The 17,857-nt window shown below is 54.6% G+C and overlaps 1 protein-coding gene, 1 long non-coding RNA gene and 1 pseudogene across 3 annotated transcripts in view; 2 read left to right on the forward strand and 1 right to left on the reverse strand.

The window, feature by feature from the left end:
* The window catches only part of SLC9A1 (solute carrier family 9 member A1), a 52,551-nt gene extending 41,988 nt beyond the window's left edge, over window positions 1–10,563 (forward strand). For both annotated transcript variants that reach the window (XM_004005085.5, XM_027965457.2), the window contains exons 3-12: window positions 901–1,151; window positions 2,050–2,267; window positions 3,409–3,611; window positions 5,093–5,182; window positions 5,640–5,710; window positions 5,833–6,006; window positions 6,226–6,340; window positions 6,499–6,600; window positions 8,064–8,136; window positions 8,696–10,563. In XM_004005085.5, the coding sequence (XP_004005134.2) occupies window positions 901–1,151; window positions 2,050–2,267; window positions 3,409–3,611; window positions 5,093–5,182; window positions 5,640–5,710; window positions 5,833–6,006; window positions 6,226–6,340; window positions 6,499–6,600; window positions 8,064–8,136; window positions 8,696–9,042 (1,644 nt within the window). In that variant the 3' untranslated portion in view covers window positions 9,043–10,563. The remainder of the gene's footprint in view (window positions 1–900; window positions 1,152–2,049; window positions 2,268–3,408; window positions 3,612–5,092; window positions 5,183–5,639; window positions 5,711–5,832; window positions 6,007–6,225; window positions 6,341–6,498; window positions 6,601–8,063; window positions 8,137–8,695) is intronic.
* Window positions 10,564–10,828: 265 nt separating this feature from the next.
* On the forward strand, window positions 10,829–15,281 carry LOC121818772 (uncharacterized). The gene is made up of 2 exons (XR_006058880.2): window positions 10,829–12,737; window positions 13,893–15,281. It is a non-coding gene; the product is annotated as an uncharacterized LOC121818772 (long non-coding RNA).
* Window positions 15,282–15,905: 624 nt separating this feature from the next.
* Window positions 15,906–16,636, reverse strand: LOC105606958 (small ribosomal subunit protein eS10-like; annotated as a pseudogene).
* Window positions 16,637–17,857: the final 1,221 nt, after the last annotated feature.

Below are 17,857 nucleotides of genomic sequence, written 5' to 3' on the forward strand. Positions count from 1 at the left end.
TGCTGTTGCTCCTGGGCGGGGGTTCCGGGGGGTGGGGGGTCTTCTGGCACATCATTTCACCATTCTGAGCTTTAGTTTAGCAAGGGAACAAGCATCTTTAGCCTGCCTACCTCATGAGGCTGTTGTGTGGCAAACAGGATGACCATAATCAAAGGGCTTTACAGTGTATGAAGTGCCACTTAAAGTCTGATGGTGGTGTTACAATGACCGTTTATTTCCCCAGCCCAGAGGTGGGGAAGCCGTGGAGAGCCTCTGGTTCCATAGTGCCTGAACTCGGTGGTTCATTGCAACCCCCTGGGGGCCTTGTTGAACAAAGATTTCTGGGTCCCACTTCCAGACAATCCAAGTGGAGTATGGGCTGGCCGAGTGTATTTTTAGAAAGCTTCAGCAGTTAAGAAGTCCTAGTCTAGTTCATTATCTGAATTTTCCCAGCTTTGTGCTAAAGGAAAGACCAAAATCCAGGCAGGGGCGTGCATGATGAGCTTGGTGAATAGCAGCTAATGCTGTGATAGGCAATTTGCTTTCATTAACTAATTAAATCTCACAGTAGCCCTATGAGGTTGGTACTATTGCCCCCATTTTCTGGACAGGAAAACTGAAGCACAGGGAGGTTGAGTCATTTGCCCCATGTGTACAGCTGGGGAGCAGCAGAGTCAGAATTTTAACCCAGGTGGTTTGGCTGCAGAGCTGGGCTCTTTTTCTGCACAGCCCGCTGCAGGCCCAAAGACCCTCTGGCCCCCAGACTCCTCTGCCACCTCTTGGCTGTGGTCAACAGAGGGGACAGAATCGCCCTGGGTGAACCCCAGGAGCCATGGGGCAGGGCCCCACCCTGGGTGACCCCCAGGAGCCACAGGGCAGGATGCCCACCCGCCTGCCAACCAGCCTGCACACCCTTCCCAGGTCCTGTATCACCTCTTTGAGGAGTTTGCCAACTACGACCGGGTGGGCATCGTGGACATCATCCTCGGCTTCCTGAGCTTCTTCGTGGTGTCCCTGGGTGGGGTGTTCGTGGGCGTGGTCTACGGGGTCATCGCAGCCTTCACCTCCCGCTTCACCTCCCACATCCGCGTCATCGAGCCGCTCTTCGTCTTCCTCTACAGCTACATGGCCTACCTGTCGGCCGAGCTCTTCCACCTGTCGGGCATCATGGCGTGAGTCTGGGCGTGGCGTGGGGGGGGGGGGCGCCAACTCAGATTCCCCCGGGCTTGGAGGGTCAAAGGGAGCTCCCCAGGGCCCAGCCCCCCGGATCCAGGCTTCAAATCTCAGGACTGCCCAGAAGCACGGAGTTTAAGGTTCTGGAAAGCCTTAGCCTAGCTATTTCTTTTATTCTCTTGTTACAAAGGGAGTACCTTGGCGGTCTCCGGACGCAGGCACTCGCACCCGCTGCTCCCTTCAGCAGCCCTAGCGAGGGTGCTCAGGGCTTCCCTTGAGGCGGGAGTCCTGAGGCCCCAGCTGCTTCTTGCAGTTGGGGTTGGATGGTAGAGGGGGAGCGGGAAAGCCGTGAGGTGTCAAGGTGCTCCGCTAGGGGAAGTCACTGGAAGTGCCAAGGCTGGATTAGGGGACGGGGATGGCGGTAACAATGAGGAGGCTGGGCCAGTCGGAGTGGAGCCCGAGTGTGGGCGCCAGGCTGGGAGGGCTTCCTGCGGGGACACCACACTCTGGTGGGGATAAACCTGTGGCCAGAGGCGTGACCCCTGTCAGGTGGAGAGGCCACGGGGCCTCGGGGAAAAGGCCCAGGCTTAGGAGCTGGGCAGAACTTCTTTTGTTCGTGTCTTAGCTCTGCCACTCTGTGGCAGTGTGACCATGGGCAGGTGACTTCATTTCTGCACGTCTCAGATCTCTCATCTGGAAAATGCCAGAATTCATCCGTGTCTGCAGGGTTGGCTGAGAGTGTTGAGAACAGGGGTTGGAAGCCGGCAGAGGCGTCTGACCCGTGAGAGGAGCTCAGGCGCCCGGCCCCTGCCTGCCTCCCTGTCTCTGGAGGCGCCCTGGGAGGGTGCGACTCAACTCTGAACCCCGCTGCCCGCTCTTTCCTCCCCTGACCCCCAGACTCATTGCCTCGGGCGTGGTGATGCGCCCCTACGTGGAGGCCAACATCTCCCACAAGTCCCACACGACCATCAAGTATTTCCTCAAGATGTGGAGCAGCGTCAGCGAAACCCTCATCTTCATCTTCCTGGGCGTCTCCACCGTGGCCGGCTCGCACCACTGGAACTGGACGTTTGTTATCAGCACCCTGCTCTTCTGCCTCATCGCCCGAGTGCTGGGTGAGGGGCCGGGCCCGGAGAGGGGTGTGCGCGTGGCAGGGGGTGTGTGCGTGTGGCAGCTAGGTGCACGCTGTGTGTGGAGGTGGCAGGCTTGACTCCAGGCTGCTCCCAGCGCCCCTGCAGGACGGGGGCCTCCCCATTCCCGCTCCCTGCAGCGCTGAGGCCCTTATGAGCCCTGGAGGGGATAGAGGGCCGCCCTCCCGGGGGAAACAGCCATGGTGTGCACGTGGAAGAGGCCTCAGCAACCCTGGGACTCTGAGCCAGTCAGTATCTGAGGAGGGGACTGAGGCCCCCAGGGCCAGATCTGTGTTCAGGTTTGTGGTCTTTGCACTGCCTCTTCCCACGCGTGACTTTGGCACTTGCGGAGTCTGCTGCAGAGCCTCCCAACTGCTGCTACCAGCCCCGGGGCACACCTGGGCACCGCTGGGCACCAGGCCTCAGGCCCTTGGGCAGCTGCCTCACCTTCTGGATGCACGTTACCTCAGTGACCATGTGGCTTCTGCCCATGGATCTCATCTCCTCTCTGAGTTTAGGTCTGGGTGTGGCACTTAACTTGCTGTGCTGTCTTAAAAACCCTTTCATCCTGGGCCTCATCCTCTGGAGATTCTGGGGCTGTGGGGTTGAGACTGGACTCCGACCTGCCTCTGCAATTCCCCACCCGCCCTGGCCATGCTGCAGGTGCGCTCTTAGTTCCTCAACCAAGAATCGAACCCGTGCTCCCTGCAGTGCAAGCATGGAGTCTTAACCACTGGACCGCCAGGGAAGCCCTAGCATTTTAAAACAACTTTTTATTACAGAAAATTTCAAACACATAGAAAAGTAGGCCCCGTGTACCTATCATATTTAATAGGTATCAACTTGTAGCCAGTCTTGTCTCATCTCTTTTCCTGGTACCCTTCTGCCCCCCAGCCCCTGGAGGCCTCTGTAATGTCTCTAAAGTATATACAGGTGAGGGACCTCCCTTAAAGATCCACCCAACTCTCGGACTGAGGGATTAGGAGCACCTTGGACTGAGGGACCTGAGATATGAATTAGCTGGGCGGGTTTACCAGTGGAGGCTTCCTCCAAACAGAAAATCTCCCAGCTGCAGAAGGCGTGAGGGGCTAGGACAGTCTGACCCCTTGCTTCCCCTCCCTGGCAGGCGTGCTGGGCCTGACCTGGTTCATCAACAAGTTCCGCATCGTGAAGTTGACCCCCAAGGACCAGTTCATCATCGCCTACGGGGGCCTGCGAGGGGCCATCGCCTTCTCCCTGGGCTACCTCCTGGACAAGAAGCACTTCCCTATGTGTGACCTGTTCCTCACGGCCATCATCACCGTCATCTTTTTCACCGTCTTTGTGCAGGTGCTGGACAGGGCAGAGCAGCCCTGCCTGGGGACCCTGACCCTGCCAGGAAAGAGGAAGCGCATGCCGGAGCGGGGCTAGGAGGGCAGCGGGCAGCATGGGTTGTAGTTCCAGCTCTAGCAGCGCCTCGTGCAGCCCTGGACAAGTCCCCGCCTTTCCGGGCCTCGGTGTGCTCAGTTGCAAAGGAAGAGCCTGGTCACGCATCACTGTGGAGTGATGCTGCCCAGCTCAGTCAGGAGCCCAGGTAGTGCTGAGAGGAGTGTGTCCAGTCAGCAGGACCATGAAGCTCACGGTAGGGATTTGGGGAAGTGGTTTATTCTCTTAGGGTCTCAGTTTCCACATCAGTCAAATGGGGGCAGTAGCGCAGCACGGGGGCTGGAAAGGCGAAACGGCCCCTGAGCGGCACCGTCCGAAGTCGTTAGCCAGAGCTCTGCTGCTGTCAGTGTGAGCCTGGAAAGATTCTCCTCCCATCTCTGGGTCTCAGATCCCTATCTGTGAAGTGAGGGGACTGGACCAGCTGATCCTGAAGAGTCCTTCCAGCTGCTGGCTGTGATTTCTGTGCATTTGAACGACTCAGGCTTAGCTGAGAACCTCACCCACCCCTGGAGTCCCTGAGGGAGCCCAGCTTGAGATGATGTAAACCATTTCTCGTTATCTGACCCGTGACTTTGGGCAAGTGAGAAACACTTCATCTGTGTGTTTGCTCCATGTTTCCTGGATCATAACCCTAGACAAGCCCTCAGTGGGAAACATCATTGCGTTCTCCAGAGAGCACAGTGTAGAGCAAACTTCCTGGGGCTGGACTTGTCTTCTGTCTTTTAAAAGGAGAAGAGGCTGCCTCTTTGATCATCTTGCCCTGCTTCCGTCTTCCAAAATATTTTATCACCTTATTTTGCAGTTGGTTTACTAAGCCAGTTTTTAATGAACGCAGCATTGAGGTAGGGACCCCCCTGCCTGAGTTTGAATCCAGCTTTACTACTTCTGTGAGACCTTAGGGAGTTACTTGACCTCTCTCAGTCTCAGTTTCCTCATCTGTACAATGGGGACAAGGAAGGGGTCATTGCAGGTATTGAAATGCTAATTCTAGTGAAAACACCACTGGCCCTGGCACTTGACAAGTGTGCAGTTAGATTAGCTACTGCTGTCCTTACTGGGTCCTTCTGGGTCAAAAACCTGCAAGGGGGCCGGAGCAGAGGTGGTCTTCCCTGTTAAGTGACAGCGGATTTGTGGTGGAGCTCACACTTGAACTCTGGCCCGGGCTAGCTGGCCTGTGTGTGAGTCCCTTGGCTGGATGTGAACCCCCTGGCCATGTCTTCAGGAGTAAGTGGGCTTAATATAAGCGAAGCTTGGATGTTGGGAGATTGGGGACGTCAGAGCAAAGGGCATCCCAGGCTCAGGGACCTTAGGTTGGAGGACCTCTGTGGCCTCCCTGCCAGGGTGGCAGAACTGGAGTGCCTGACACACACCCCCGCCCCCCCCAGGGCATGACCATTCGGCCCCTGGTAGACCTGCTGGCTGTGAAGAAAAAGCAAGAAACGAAGCGTTCTATCAACGAGGAGATCCACACGCAGGTACTGGCAGCTGGGCCTGGGCCCTGTGTTGCAGGAGGAGGCTTAGGGAGCTAGGGGTCAGCTAGGCCTTGCATCCATGTCCTCAGGCAGCCCCTCCTCCCTCATCCAGTGCCTCCTGAGGTCACCAGGTCACCCCATAGCGAGGGGTGGTGTGAGCAGCCAGGAACCTGAGGAGAGAGCGTCATGCCGTCTCTGCCTCTGGGGAGACCTGGCCCAGGTGCTGGGCACAAGTGGATTCAGAGAAGATGGTTCAGCTGGGCCCCAGTGGCAGAGGGCTGGAGGGGTCCACAGGGCTTCAGGATGAGTGGGGTGTGGGCGCCACCTCCTGGCTGCTTCTGGAACTACAGGGCTGGGTTGAGCAGAGCAGCCCTGGGGTGGAAGGTGGGGGCCCATTCAGGAGTCTTGGTCCGGAAGGAGCCCAGTAGTAAGGCTTGACCTGGCCCTGGGCACGTTTCAGTTCCTGGACCACCTTCTGACAGGCATCGAGGACATCTGTGGCCACTACGGCCACCACCACTGGAAAGACAAGTAGGTGGCAGGCCTAGTGGGCAGGAGGGCGGGGAGGGGCCGGTAAGGGTCTCCCCCCAAGGGCCTGGGCATCTTCCCATTGCAGGAGCCAGCTTCACCCATCTCCTCCCACCTCCCACCAGGCTCAACCGGTTTAATAAGAAGTACGTGAAGAAGTGTCTGATAGCTGGTGAGCGCTCCAAGGAGCCCCAGCTCATCGCTTTCTACCACAAGATGGAGATGAAGCAGGCCATCGAGCTGGTGGAAAGTGGGGGCATGGGCAAGATCCCCTCGGCCGTCTCCACCGTCTCCATGCAGTGAGTGCTAGTGGCCAACCCTGGCCACTTCTGCAAGCCACATGCTGACCCCTCAACACCCACCTGGAGCGGGTCCCTAGGTCATTCCACCGGGCGGGCAGATCACACTGAGGACCCAAGGCTTGGCGCACCCAACCGGATCATCCCCAGGGGACCCTTCTGTCCTGCCCCAGCCCCCAGAGTCCCAGGAATTTTCTAATCTGAGGCCTATTATCCCAGGAACATCCACCCCAAGTCCCTGCCGGCCGAGCGCATCCTACCAGCACTGTCCAAGGACAAAGAAGAGGAGATCCGCAAAATCCTGAGAAACAACTTGCAGAAGACCAGGCAGAGGGTGAGGGGCTGCCCCTGCCCGGCCCACTTCACTTACCGTGGAGGAGCCCCCCGCCCCACCCTCCCTCCTCTGCTCCGCGTGCCCAGAGCCACCCCAGCCCCTCCAGGCCCAGCTTCCGGGGCCTGGTTGGGCCTGCCTGACAGCTTTTCCTCCCACAGCTGCGGTCCTACAACAGACACACGCTGGTGGCCGACCCCTACGAGGAGGCCTGGAACCAGATGCTGCTCCGGAGACAGAAGGCCAGGCAACTGGAGCAGAAGGTGTGTCTGCAGCTGGAGCCGGCTCCTGCCTTTCTCTGGAAACCTGGGCTCTTCCTCTGCCTGCATCACCACCACCAAGCCCTCTGGGAGACAGAGCCACTCCCATCTGGTGTCTTGGCCTCCTCCAGTGTTCTCGCCTGGAAAATTCCATGGACTGTAGCCCTCCTGTGTTCAGGACTGTAGCCCTGCAGGCTCCCCTGTCCATGGGGTTGCAGAGTCAGACACAACTTAGCAACTGAACATACACACACACACACACACACACACACACACACACACACCCCATGTGTTTCAAAGGCTGAGCCCCAGAGAAAGTTCCAGAAAGCTGCCTTCTCCACCTCTTCTCTACTCAGAGCAGCAAAGAGGCCCCCGTTCCCCACCGTGTCCTCGGGTATCAGATCTAAAAGAGTCTATCCACGTGCTCTAACCTCTCATTTTCTAGTGAGAAAACTAAGGCTCAGAGGAAAGGAAAACTAAGGCTCAGAATCAGAAAGCAAGACACACATGCCTTCATTCATTCGTTCAGGAAAATATTTGTGGAGCTCTCCCTAAGTGCCAAGCGGCAGAATTGCCTCCGTGTATCCGGTGGTGCATCAGCCCAGTCCCTCCCTTATGGAGCACATAGTGGCCCCGGGCAGAACCGGAAGTGCAAGGGGCTCTGAGCACCTCAAACAAGGAAGTGGTCAGAGTGCGCTTAGGAATGAGAGTCTTGGGGGAGGGAGTGTGGGCAGGAGAAGGGCCAGGCAGAAGGAAAGAAACTATACACAAGTTCCTGACCACAGACTGAGGGGCTCAGCTTGCAAGGAAGCTTGTTAATGGCGTTAAGGGTTTGGGCTTTCTTCCAAAGCATGGAGAAGTCATGAACGGTTCTCAGCAAGGGAAGCACATGGGAAGGGGTGCGGGTGGATTAGGGGGGTGGTGGGGTATGGGAGGAGCAGGCAGAATTCAAGGGACATTTAGGAGGTCAGAGTGGCAAGACTTGGTTACCAGTTTGAGGTGGGACTGAGGGAAGAGGAAAAGGAGGCAGGGGTCACATCTGGCCTTTGATTGGGGTAGGCAGGTGGGGTGGCTGAGGGGACACCAAGGAAGGAGCAGGTTTTGAAGGAAGATAAGTAGCTGAGTTCAGCTGGAGCGTGTTGCATTGAGAATCTCGGGGGTCATCCAGGGCCCAGGTGACATTCCTGAGGTGACTGTGGGTCTGTCCTTAGGGGCAAATGAGGGCAGGAGCTAGAGGCTGGGCTGGTGTCCCCACGGGAGAGGTGGGACAGTGTGGGAGTGTTCAGGGTCACCCCGGAGCTCGACAAGAGGCTGGGCCAGGCCCTCAGGACCCAGCACTGGCTCAGGCTTGCCACGGGCATGGGCGGAGAGGCGCGGGCACCCCAGGCACACAAAGAAGGGTGTGCGGCCACCGGCCCGGGGTGCCTCTGCTCATCCCCCTGCCCCCACCTGCTCTTCCTCGTCAGATCAGCAACTACCTGACCGTGCCGGCCCACAAGCTGGACTCGCCCACCATGTCGCGGGCCCGCATCGGCTCAGGTAAGGCAGGCCGTGGGGGGCCCTGCAAGGAGCCTTGAGGCTGGGCACGGGCCTCAGAGAGCCTGCAGGGAGGACGGGCTTCTCACGGGCCAAGCCGTGAGCTCCTCCTATGTCAGGTGGAGTTGGGGGTTCACCAGAGGGGGGCCCCCCAGGAGAGTGGCCCTGCTGTCCTCCCCAGGCACAGAGTGCTCCACGGAGGGGCTGAGGAGCTGGGTGCCCGTGGGGAGGCTGGAGGGGGCTGCACTGTTGGGCTCTCCGACATGTGGGGGACCAAGGCAGGCCTTCCAGGACAGGGAGCTCAGGAGGGAGCCTGAGCTCTTCGTTGGAGCAGGGACTCCTATGGGAGCCCCAGGGCTGAGCAGGGGAGCACAGTCCTACCTTGGAGAGCGCAGTCCGAGGGGAGAAGGAATTATTGGCCTTGTAAAAGGCCCGTGCAGAGTGATTTGAAGCATACCAGGATCACCTCACTCACAGGCTGACTCTTTGCGGGCAGAGGTGGGCCACGCACTGGGAGGGCTCAGGGCCGGAAGCCAGCATGCGCCTTGCTCTTGGTTTGCAGACCCGCTGGCCTATGAGCCCAAGGCCGACTTGCCTGTGATCACCATCGACCCGGCCTCCCCGCAGTCACCTGAGTCCGTGGACCTGGTGAACGAGGAGCTGAAGGGCAAGGTCCTGGGGCTGAGCCGGGATCCAGGGAGGCTGGCCGAGGAGGAGGAGGATGACGAGGACCCCGATGGGGGCCTCACGATGCGGACCAAGGAGCCCTCGTCCCCGGGCACCGACGATGTCTTCACCCCGGCGCCAAGCGACAGCCCCAGCTCTCAGAGGATACAGCGCTGCCTCAGTGACCCAGGCCCCCACCCCGAGCCTGGGGAGGGAGAGCCTTTCATCCCCAAGGGCCAGTAGCACGGAGGGGGGGCCAGCGGGCGGTGCCCTCCCACCATGGACTCTCCTTCCAGAGCCAGGGCTGCTGGCGGGGGGGTGGGGGGTGGGGGGTGTTCCCCTCATCCTTCCCAACCTGGACTGGCCCCGGCCCTCCCCCACCGCATGGCAGCTGGGCCCACAGCCCCCACCGCAGCACGGCTTCCCCCTGCCTCCCGGGAAGCGCCCTCCCTCCCGCCAGAACTGCCTTCCTGATCCATCCTTCGGAGGCGGACCTGCCTGGCTGTGAGGCAAACCCTGCCCCCTCCCGAGCCAAGCTCTCTCCCTACCCTGAGCAGGGCCTCTGAGTCCCCTAGACCTCCGTGGGGCTCCCTCCCATTCCGTCACCCTACTCATTCAAGTCAATCTTAGTTTCTAACCAAAGAGCCTCTGGCTCAGCCTTGGTCCCTCCTGGGCAGGGAAGGAGCGGGGGCCTCCATTAACAGGGAAGAGACTAGGGGACCAGGCGTTGGACTTGGGGAGGGGTTGGGGACCGTGGCCATACTGTCCCCCTGCCGGCTCTCACCCTGGCCACCTCACTTGACCTGTCCTTACTCAGAGCTGCAGGCTGAGGGCACCTCTGAGCTCTGTCTGGAGCTGGGACTCAGCTTCTCCAAACTGGGCTCCAGCAGGGACCACTGGGCCCTTCAGGGGCTGCTGATCGGAGCTCCAGAGAGTGCTGCCTTTTTATCTGTTTTGTTTATTCACACTTCCATGTACGATTCTATTTGCACAGAGGGCATTCCTGTTTTTAAAACATTTTTGAAACCCCTGCCTGAACAGAACTCCTGCCATCCTACTCCAGAGCATCACTCATCCGCATACGTGCCTGTCTGCCCAACACTTCCCCAAATCAGTCCTCTGTCCACAGGGCTCTGATTTCAGAAATGACCTCACCATCCCCCACCCCCAACACACACACACGGACGCCCCAATGGTGACTTTCTCTAACTCATAGATGCTGGGCCTCCTGGGACCTTCCTTCTCTTGGGCCTGGCCCTCAGCTCCTGCTGGCCTGTTCTCTCTCCTCCCGCTCCCTGCCCCCATTGGCCCCTGGAACCTCTCTTGTAAGCACTGCACTCAGCTTGCTGTAGAGCCCTGTCCTTGGGAGGGGGGCAGGGTGTCCCCTGAGCATCTCCCACTGGCCGGGGCTGGTGGGTGAGCGGAGCCCTGGCCCCAGAGGCCTTTGCTCACAGAAATACAGGCCTACTCCCGAGGCTGCCATGGGCCCGGCCCAGGCCTGGTGATCTCTGTCCTTCTCTCTAGGGTACTCCTTTCCCCAGGATCGTGCAATAGTCAGAGCATCCCCCTGCCCAGTGGACTGGGCAGAGGGTGCTCATCTCCCCCTCCTCTCCATGAAAGTACTGTTTTGGGCAGGAGTCCCCATGCAAGGGTGACGTTGACAACCGTGTTCAAAGCCACCACAGCTGCTGCCGCTCTGCCGCCTGTACAGAAGAAACCGAATCTTTTTCATATTCTAATAAATCCGTGTGAGTTTTTGATAGAGTTGAGGGCTGCTTCCTGGGTGCCAGGGACTTGGGGGAGGAAGGTGGCCCAGGCACCTGAAGGACTTGGCTCAGTGGCTGCACAGAGAGGCGCCTCGTCCATGTCAGGTGCTGCCGTGCTGATTCCCGCGGGCCCAGCGCCAGGGACACAGGTGCCAGCAGAGCAGGAGGCTCCCAGCCCTCGGCTCCTTCTGAAGAAGGGCGGCGTTCATCAGTCCTGCCAGGAAAGCCATGTGTGCGTGTCTGTGTGTGTCTGTGCATGTGTCTGTGTGTATCTATGTGTCTAGGTGTCTCTGTGTGTGTTTGTTTATGTGTGTCTGTGTATCTCTCTGTTTGTGCATGTCTCTGTGTGTGTGTGTCTGTGTGTATCTATGTGTCTGGGTGTGTCTCTGTGTGTCTGTATATTTATGTGTGTGTGTATCTCTGTGTCTTTGTGTGTCTGTATATCTATGTGTGTGTGTCTCTGTGTGTGTCTGTGTATATCTATATGTGTCTGTGTGTCTCTCTGTGCGTGTGTCTCTGTGTGTGTCTCTGTGTGTATCTGTGTGTCTGTGTGTGTATATGTGTATTTCTGTGTGTGTGTGTCTGTATGTCTCTGTGTTTGTCTCTGTGTGTCTGTCCCTGTGTACATGTCTGTGTGTATCTGTGTGCCTGTCTGTGTGTGCGTGTGTTTGTGTGTGTGTCTGTCTGTGTGTATATATGTGTATTTCTCTGTGTGTGTGTGTCTGTGTGTGTCTGTGTGTATCTATGTCTCTGTGTGTGTGTGTGTCTTTGTCTCTCTCTCTCTGTGACAAGGGAAGGAGGGGTGTTGAGCAGGACTTTCCTACGTGATACCCTAGGAGAGAACTATAGGATGAGATGAGGGTAGCCCGGTGAAGAAAGCTTCAGCGAGTTCCCAAATATTCTAACTGGGAGCTGCACATGGGAACACCCTAGGAGCTGAAGGAAGGCTGGTGTGGCTGGGTCAGAGAGTGACAGGCAGGGAGGTGAAGGTGGGACCTTGCAGCCCATGGTCAAGATTTTGGTTTATGCTGCACGCAAGGGAGAGGCCCTCCATTGTGAAGTGGGGACAATAACCCCCGGATGGAACATGCTCAGGAGTGGAATGGTCTCAGCACAGTGCCTGGTGGGCTTAGTTCCCCTGAAGTTGGATCCATGAGGTGCACTTTCTGGAGCTGGCCACCAGAGGGCAGTGAGGCCTGGGCACACACCCCAGGCACCCTGGGGACCTGCTTTGTGGAGGATAGCATCTCCTTTGCCCAGACTTGGGACCTGTGAATGGAGCTGGTTTGATCCATAAAATCTGAAGTGACGGGTATCAAAGAGACCATAGGGAGGGAGCGCAGCATCCATTCCTGTAACAGTGTCCCAGCAAGAAATGGATGAACACTCAAAGGGTTACTAAAGAACCTTCAACTAAGGAATTCTTTACGGAGGTGCGGGCAGGGTTAAGGAAACTTACCAGGGATGGGACTCAAGGGGATCACACTACAGGAAGCTGAAGGGCAAGAGGAAGAAGTTGTTGCTTCGGGGAGAGGGCTGCCTTGCTGGAGCTGCAGCCACAGGGATCAGAACACAGCCCCTGCCAGGCAGGGAGCCAGAGGAGAAATGCTCTGACTTTGATCCTGCTGGCGCCTCCCCTTCACGGGAAAGGGAAGGGAGGCAGCAACTTCACTGAGCATGGTTCACACGGATGAGCCTTCAGTAGGGGAACAAGGGGAGAGTGGCTTTAGAGAAGGCAGAGCCATTCCTTTCCTCCCCCTCACCATTCACTGTTGCCCTTCAGATGAAAAGTGGGTGTCCCTATTGCTTAATGGCTACAGAAGTTCTGTTTAGAGTAATGGAAGAGCTTTGAAAATAGATCATGGTGATGGTTGCACAAATGCCGCTGATCACTCTAAAATGGCTTGTTTTCTGTTATGTGAATTTCACCTCAATTCTTAAAATTAAGGGTTTATTAAAGAGAGCTCATCCCTAACAGGGAAAAAAAAAAAAAGAAAAACGGCCTCATCAGCTAGCCATATCCTTGTCTCACCACATCATTGTTTTCCTCCAGTCACACTCACCAGGAACCTAACTCAGTCATCATCGAGGCTCTTTCAACAAGACAGTAGAGGAGGGATAACAGCAGAAACCTGCTCCAGCCCCGCCTTTGGAGCTGATCACGAGACCTGGGTTAGCAGTCATGCCTTCCTCCTCCCGCCCCTTCCTTGGTCCTCTCACCAGCTGCCAGCACTTTGGTTGGTCTGGTCCTTTACTGTGTGTGTACCTGGGCCTTTAAAATGTGTGTGTGTGTATCTGGGTCTTTACAATGTGTGTGTCTGTGTGTATCTGGGTCTTTATAGTGTGTGTGTGTGTGTGTGTGTGTGCGTGCGTGTGTGTCCGGGCCTTCACAATGTATGTGTGTGTGTGTATTTATCTGGGTTTTTACAGTGTGTGTGTGTGTGAGTGTGTATCTGGGCCTTTACAATGTATATGTGTGTGTGTATCTGGGTCTTTACAATGTGTGTGTGTGTATGACTGTGTATCTGGGTCTTTACAGTGTGTGTGTGTGTATTTGGGTCTTCACAGTGTGTGTATGTATCTGGGTCTTTACAAGATGTGTGTGTGTGTGTGTGTGTGTCTGGGTCTTTACAGTGTGTGTGTGTGTGTATGAGTGTGTATCTGGGTCTTTACAATGTGTGTGTGTCTGGGTCTTTACTGTGTGTGTGTGTCTGGGTCTTTACAGTGTGTGTGTGTATGAGTGTGTATCTGGGTCTTAAAATGTGTGTGTATGTATCTAGGTCTTTACAATGTATGTGTGTGGTGTATATGAGTGTGTGTCTGGGTCTTTACAATGTGTGTGTGTGTGTGTATGAGTGTGTATCTGGGTCTTTATAATGTGTGTGTGTGTGTGTGTGTTTCTGGGTCTTTAAAATATGTATGTGTGTGTTTATGAGTGTGTATCTGGGTCTTTACAATGTGTGTGTGTGTCTGGGTCTTTACAGTGTGTGTGTGTGTGTATGAGTGTGTATCTGGGTCTTTACAATGTGTTTGTGTGTGTGTGTGTCTGGGTCTTTACAATGTGTGTGTGTGTGTGTGTGTCTGGGTCTTTACAATGTGTGTGTGTGTGTATCTGGGTCTTTACAGTGTGTGAGTGTATATCTGGGTCTTTACAGTGTGTGTGTGTCCCCTAAGTTTTTATTCCTATGGAATTCAGGTTTGTATTGGTCTTCGGTTTGTTGGGTTGCCATTTCCCACTGTCGCTATTAGACATGGGAGATCTGAGAGGCGCTCAGTCGGCCCTCTGGATTCTAGACGTGGCCTTCCTGCCCACCCTCCCTTTTCTAGATTCATCACCCTACCTGGTACACTTGATCCGCTCTCCACATTTGAGTTAAGCAATACACAGAGCTCAAAATGACCAGAAGGAAGACTCTACTTGTGACTTCAAGGAACCACAGCTGTGATCCTTCCAGGCCCACTGAGCGCAAAGTCGAGAGAGGGAAAGCAGAAATTCCTCCAGGAGGTTATTTGGAATCACAGAAGAGCCACCCTCATTTCCACTGCTTGGTCCCTGGGCCTCTGCATTCAGGCTGTGAGAGAGGCGGAGCCACTGATTTTAAACTTACACTGCATCCCGCATGTCAAGAACCAAGTTACGGTCTCCCAGCTGGCGCTGGAGGTCTCTCTAGCGAGTCAGCTGCTTCTGAGCGATGGGACACATTGTGTGGCCAGTGCTTCCATGAGCGAGACCATTGCTCTGCGTCCTTCACCAAAAAAGGGAAATAGGCTGTGTGTGGGATAGCAGAGTGATGAACAAGCAAGTACAAAAATGACGAGGCTGGCAGAAGCACTACAGGCGGGGAAGGCAAGTCCATAGCAGGAATGCACACTTATTACCACGCGGTGATAGATAACCGATCCTTTATGAAGCAAGGGGGCAGTGCACTCAACCTGCCAATAGACAGCTAGCAGGTCCCTGGAGGGTGGTGGTTCTCAGATTTTTTGGTGTCGGGATCTTTTTACATTCTTTAAAATTATCGAAAGGTTATACTCTAAACAATTGTAAACGGTTTTTGTTTATGTGGGTTATATCTATTTTACTGGGTTAGAAGTTACAGCGCTAAACTATTTAAAACTAATAAACTCATTACATAGTAACATAACATTTTAATGAAAATAACTTTTTGAAAACAAAAATTGTGAGAAGAGTGCCATGATTTGACATGTTTGAAAATCTCTCTCTTTTTTTCACCATGCTGAGGCACGTGGGATCTTAGTTCCCCAACCAGGGATTGAACCCGTGCCCCACGCAGTGGAAGTACAGAGTCCTAACCACTTGACGTCCAGGGAAGTTCCTGCAGATCTCTTTAGAACCTGGCTTAATAAGAGACAGCTAGATTCTCAGATCTGCTTCAGCAGTCCGTCTGTTGAATACATGCTGTGTAGCCTCTGGAATATTCCACTATACACTCATGAAAGAAAACGGCAAACACTGTCTTAGTATTAATAAAGCAGATCTGACCTCATAGAACCCATGGAAGAGTCTTCCTGGTCCACACTTTGAGAACCATTGCCCCAGGGAATAGTTCCAAACAAGAAGCTCAGCTGGATCTTCGCTGATGGCAGCTTGAGCACTCAGCAGTGCCCACTGCCTGATCAGATTTGGTGAGGGAAATCTGTTGTGTCTATGTGTACCAATTTTATATGCTGCTGAAATAAATTACCAAAAACCTAGTGGCTTAAAACAACACAAGTTTATTATCTTACAGTTTGGGAGGTCATAAGACTAAAATGAGTCTAACTGGGCTAAAATCAAGGGCTTCCCAAGTGGCTCTAGTGGTAAAGAACCTGCCTGCCAATGCAGGAAACAGACAGACGTGAGTCCGACCTCTAGGTAGGAAAGACCCCCTGGAGGAAGGCATGGCAGTCCACTCCAGTACTGTGGCCTGGAGAGTCCCATGGACAGAGGCGCCTGGTGGGCTATGGTCCATAGAGTCTCACAGAGCTGGACACAACTGAAGTGACTGAGCACGGGTTAAAATCAAGGTGTCAGCAAGGCTGCAGTCCTTTCTGGAGTCTAGAGGAGAATCTGCTTTCTTGCCTTTTCCAGCATCTAGAGGCTGCCTGCATTCCCTGGCTTGTTCCCTCCTTCCATCTTTAAAACCAGCCATGGCCAGGAGACTCTCACCTCACTCCACCCTGCCTCTGCCTCTGCCTCTGCCTCCGGCTTCCACATTTAAGGACTCTTGGGATGACACTGGGTCCATCTAGATAACTCAGGAGAATCTCCCTGTTTTTTTTTTTTTTTTAATTTTTCTGGTTAGAGGCTTATTCAACCCAAAACAATCTCTTTCAACTTTATTGAGGTGGCTGACCACGTCCACGACCAAATCCGCCTCTAAATTGGAATTCAGTTGCTAACCCAGCTTCAGCCGGCACCAGGTGGCACGGTGCTGTCTGTAGGTGTCTCTGCTGGCTTCTCCTCATGTGAGTCTTGCGGGTCGCTCTCCCCCCAGACCTTTGGGCCGCGGCCAGCCAGTCTCAGGATGGCTGCAGCGCAGGGTTGGCAGGCATGATCTCAAGGGGCCGGTGGAGGTAATCACAGAGATACTGGATGCCCTCATTGGTGAGGTACCAGCAGAAGTGTCTCCAGGTAAACTGTTCCTTCATGTAGCCTCGCAGTTTGAGAGACAGCATGGCTTTCGTGATGTGAAGATCAGGCATGTTCTTGTCTCCCAGCTCTGGGTGCTTGGGCATCCTTTTTGGCCACCATCACCTCCTCCTTAAAAAGGAGTTCATAAATGGCAATCCGATTCTTCTTGGGCATCAACATAGCAACGGCTGCTGCGTCCAGGGCCTGAGCTGGAAAAGCGAGAATCTCCCTGTTTTTAAGGTCGGCTGATTAGCGACTTCAATTCTTTCTGCCTACTTTAAACTCCAATAATTAAACTCCAATACTTTGGCCACCGGATGTGAAGAACTGACTCATTGGAAAAGACCCTGATGCTGGGAAAGATTGAAGGAAGGAGGAGAACGGGACGACAAAGGATGAGATAGTTGGATGGCATCGCCGACTCAACAGACATGAGTTTGAGTAAACTCCGGGAGCTGGTGATGGACAGGGAGGCCTGGCGTGCTACAGTCTGTGGGGTCTCAAAGAGACGGATACGACTGAGCGACCGAACAGAACCTTAATTTACCCTTTGCCCTATAAAATATGTTCACAAATCGTAATCCTAATTAGGATCCTCATCCTCGATTAGGCTGTGGACATCCCTTTATTTTTTGACTGTGCAGGGTCTTCATTGCTGCACATGGACTTTCTCTAGTTGGAGCAAGCGGGGGCTACTCTGTGTTGAGGTGCTTGAGCTTCTCATTGCCGCGGCTTCTCTTGCTGTGGAGCACAGGCTCTAGAGTGTGCGCTCAGTAGTTGTAGTACCTGGGCTTAGTTGCCCTGTAGTGTGTGGAGCCTTCTAGAACCAAGGATCAAACCCATGTCCCCTACATTGGCAGGCAGATTCTTAACCACTGGACCACCAGGAAAGTCCAGGACATGGACCTCTATGGCGGGTCATTATTTGTCTACCACGCTATGAATGGCCTCTATCCCTGCCACACTGGCCACTCTCTGTGTGGGCCCATTGAACCAGAACCAGAGTAGTTGGAAAAGGAAGCTGACATCAACAGATTAGGTAATCTTGTCCACCTGACCACTGAGACCCCCCCTCACAATGGATGCCCTCTCAGGACACTTGTGTGAGTTAAAATAGCTTCACCACCTCTGCCCATTTCAAGCAGTTCATCCATAAATCTTTCCCTTAGACCTCTTACCTCTTCATCACCAATCTTCCAATCTTATTTTCAAGTCTCTGAGCAGCCAGTCAGCTTGTCAACCCACTGCTCATGAATCAGAGGAGATCTGCACCTCTGGTCATCTCTCCTTCCATGCAAAATGGACAATCAATGTAACCAGAAGAGGATATCTCTTCATCACTGTCTTTTAGAGACACTCTGAGTGTGGCTTTAATGTGGCAGTTAATCCATTTGTGGCTGGTGCTAACATACTATGCAGACTCATTTGGAAATCATGTCTGTGCTTTTTCCTCCGTGATAACCGGTCATAGCAACTTCCCCAACTGGGGCTGAGAGAGAAGCAGTGAGGCAGTGAGAGTGCCTACCATGGGAATCTGAGCCACCTGTTCCTGCAATTTCCTTGTGCCTCCTGGACTTACTCAGACCTGATCTAAGATATAATATTGAATAATAGAATGTTGTCATGCATGTCCAGTTTGACAAAGAGATGGATCAGA

The sequence above is a fragment of the Ovis aries genome, chromosome 2 (genome assembly GCF_016772045.2).
Source record: "Ovis aries strain OAR_USU_Benz2616 breed Rambouillet chromosome 2, ARS-UI_Ramb_v3.0, whole genome shotgun sequence".
NCBI classification, from domain to species: domain Eukaryota; kingdom Metazoa; phylum Chordata; class Mammalia; order Artiodactyla; family Bovidae; genus Ovis; species Ovis aries.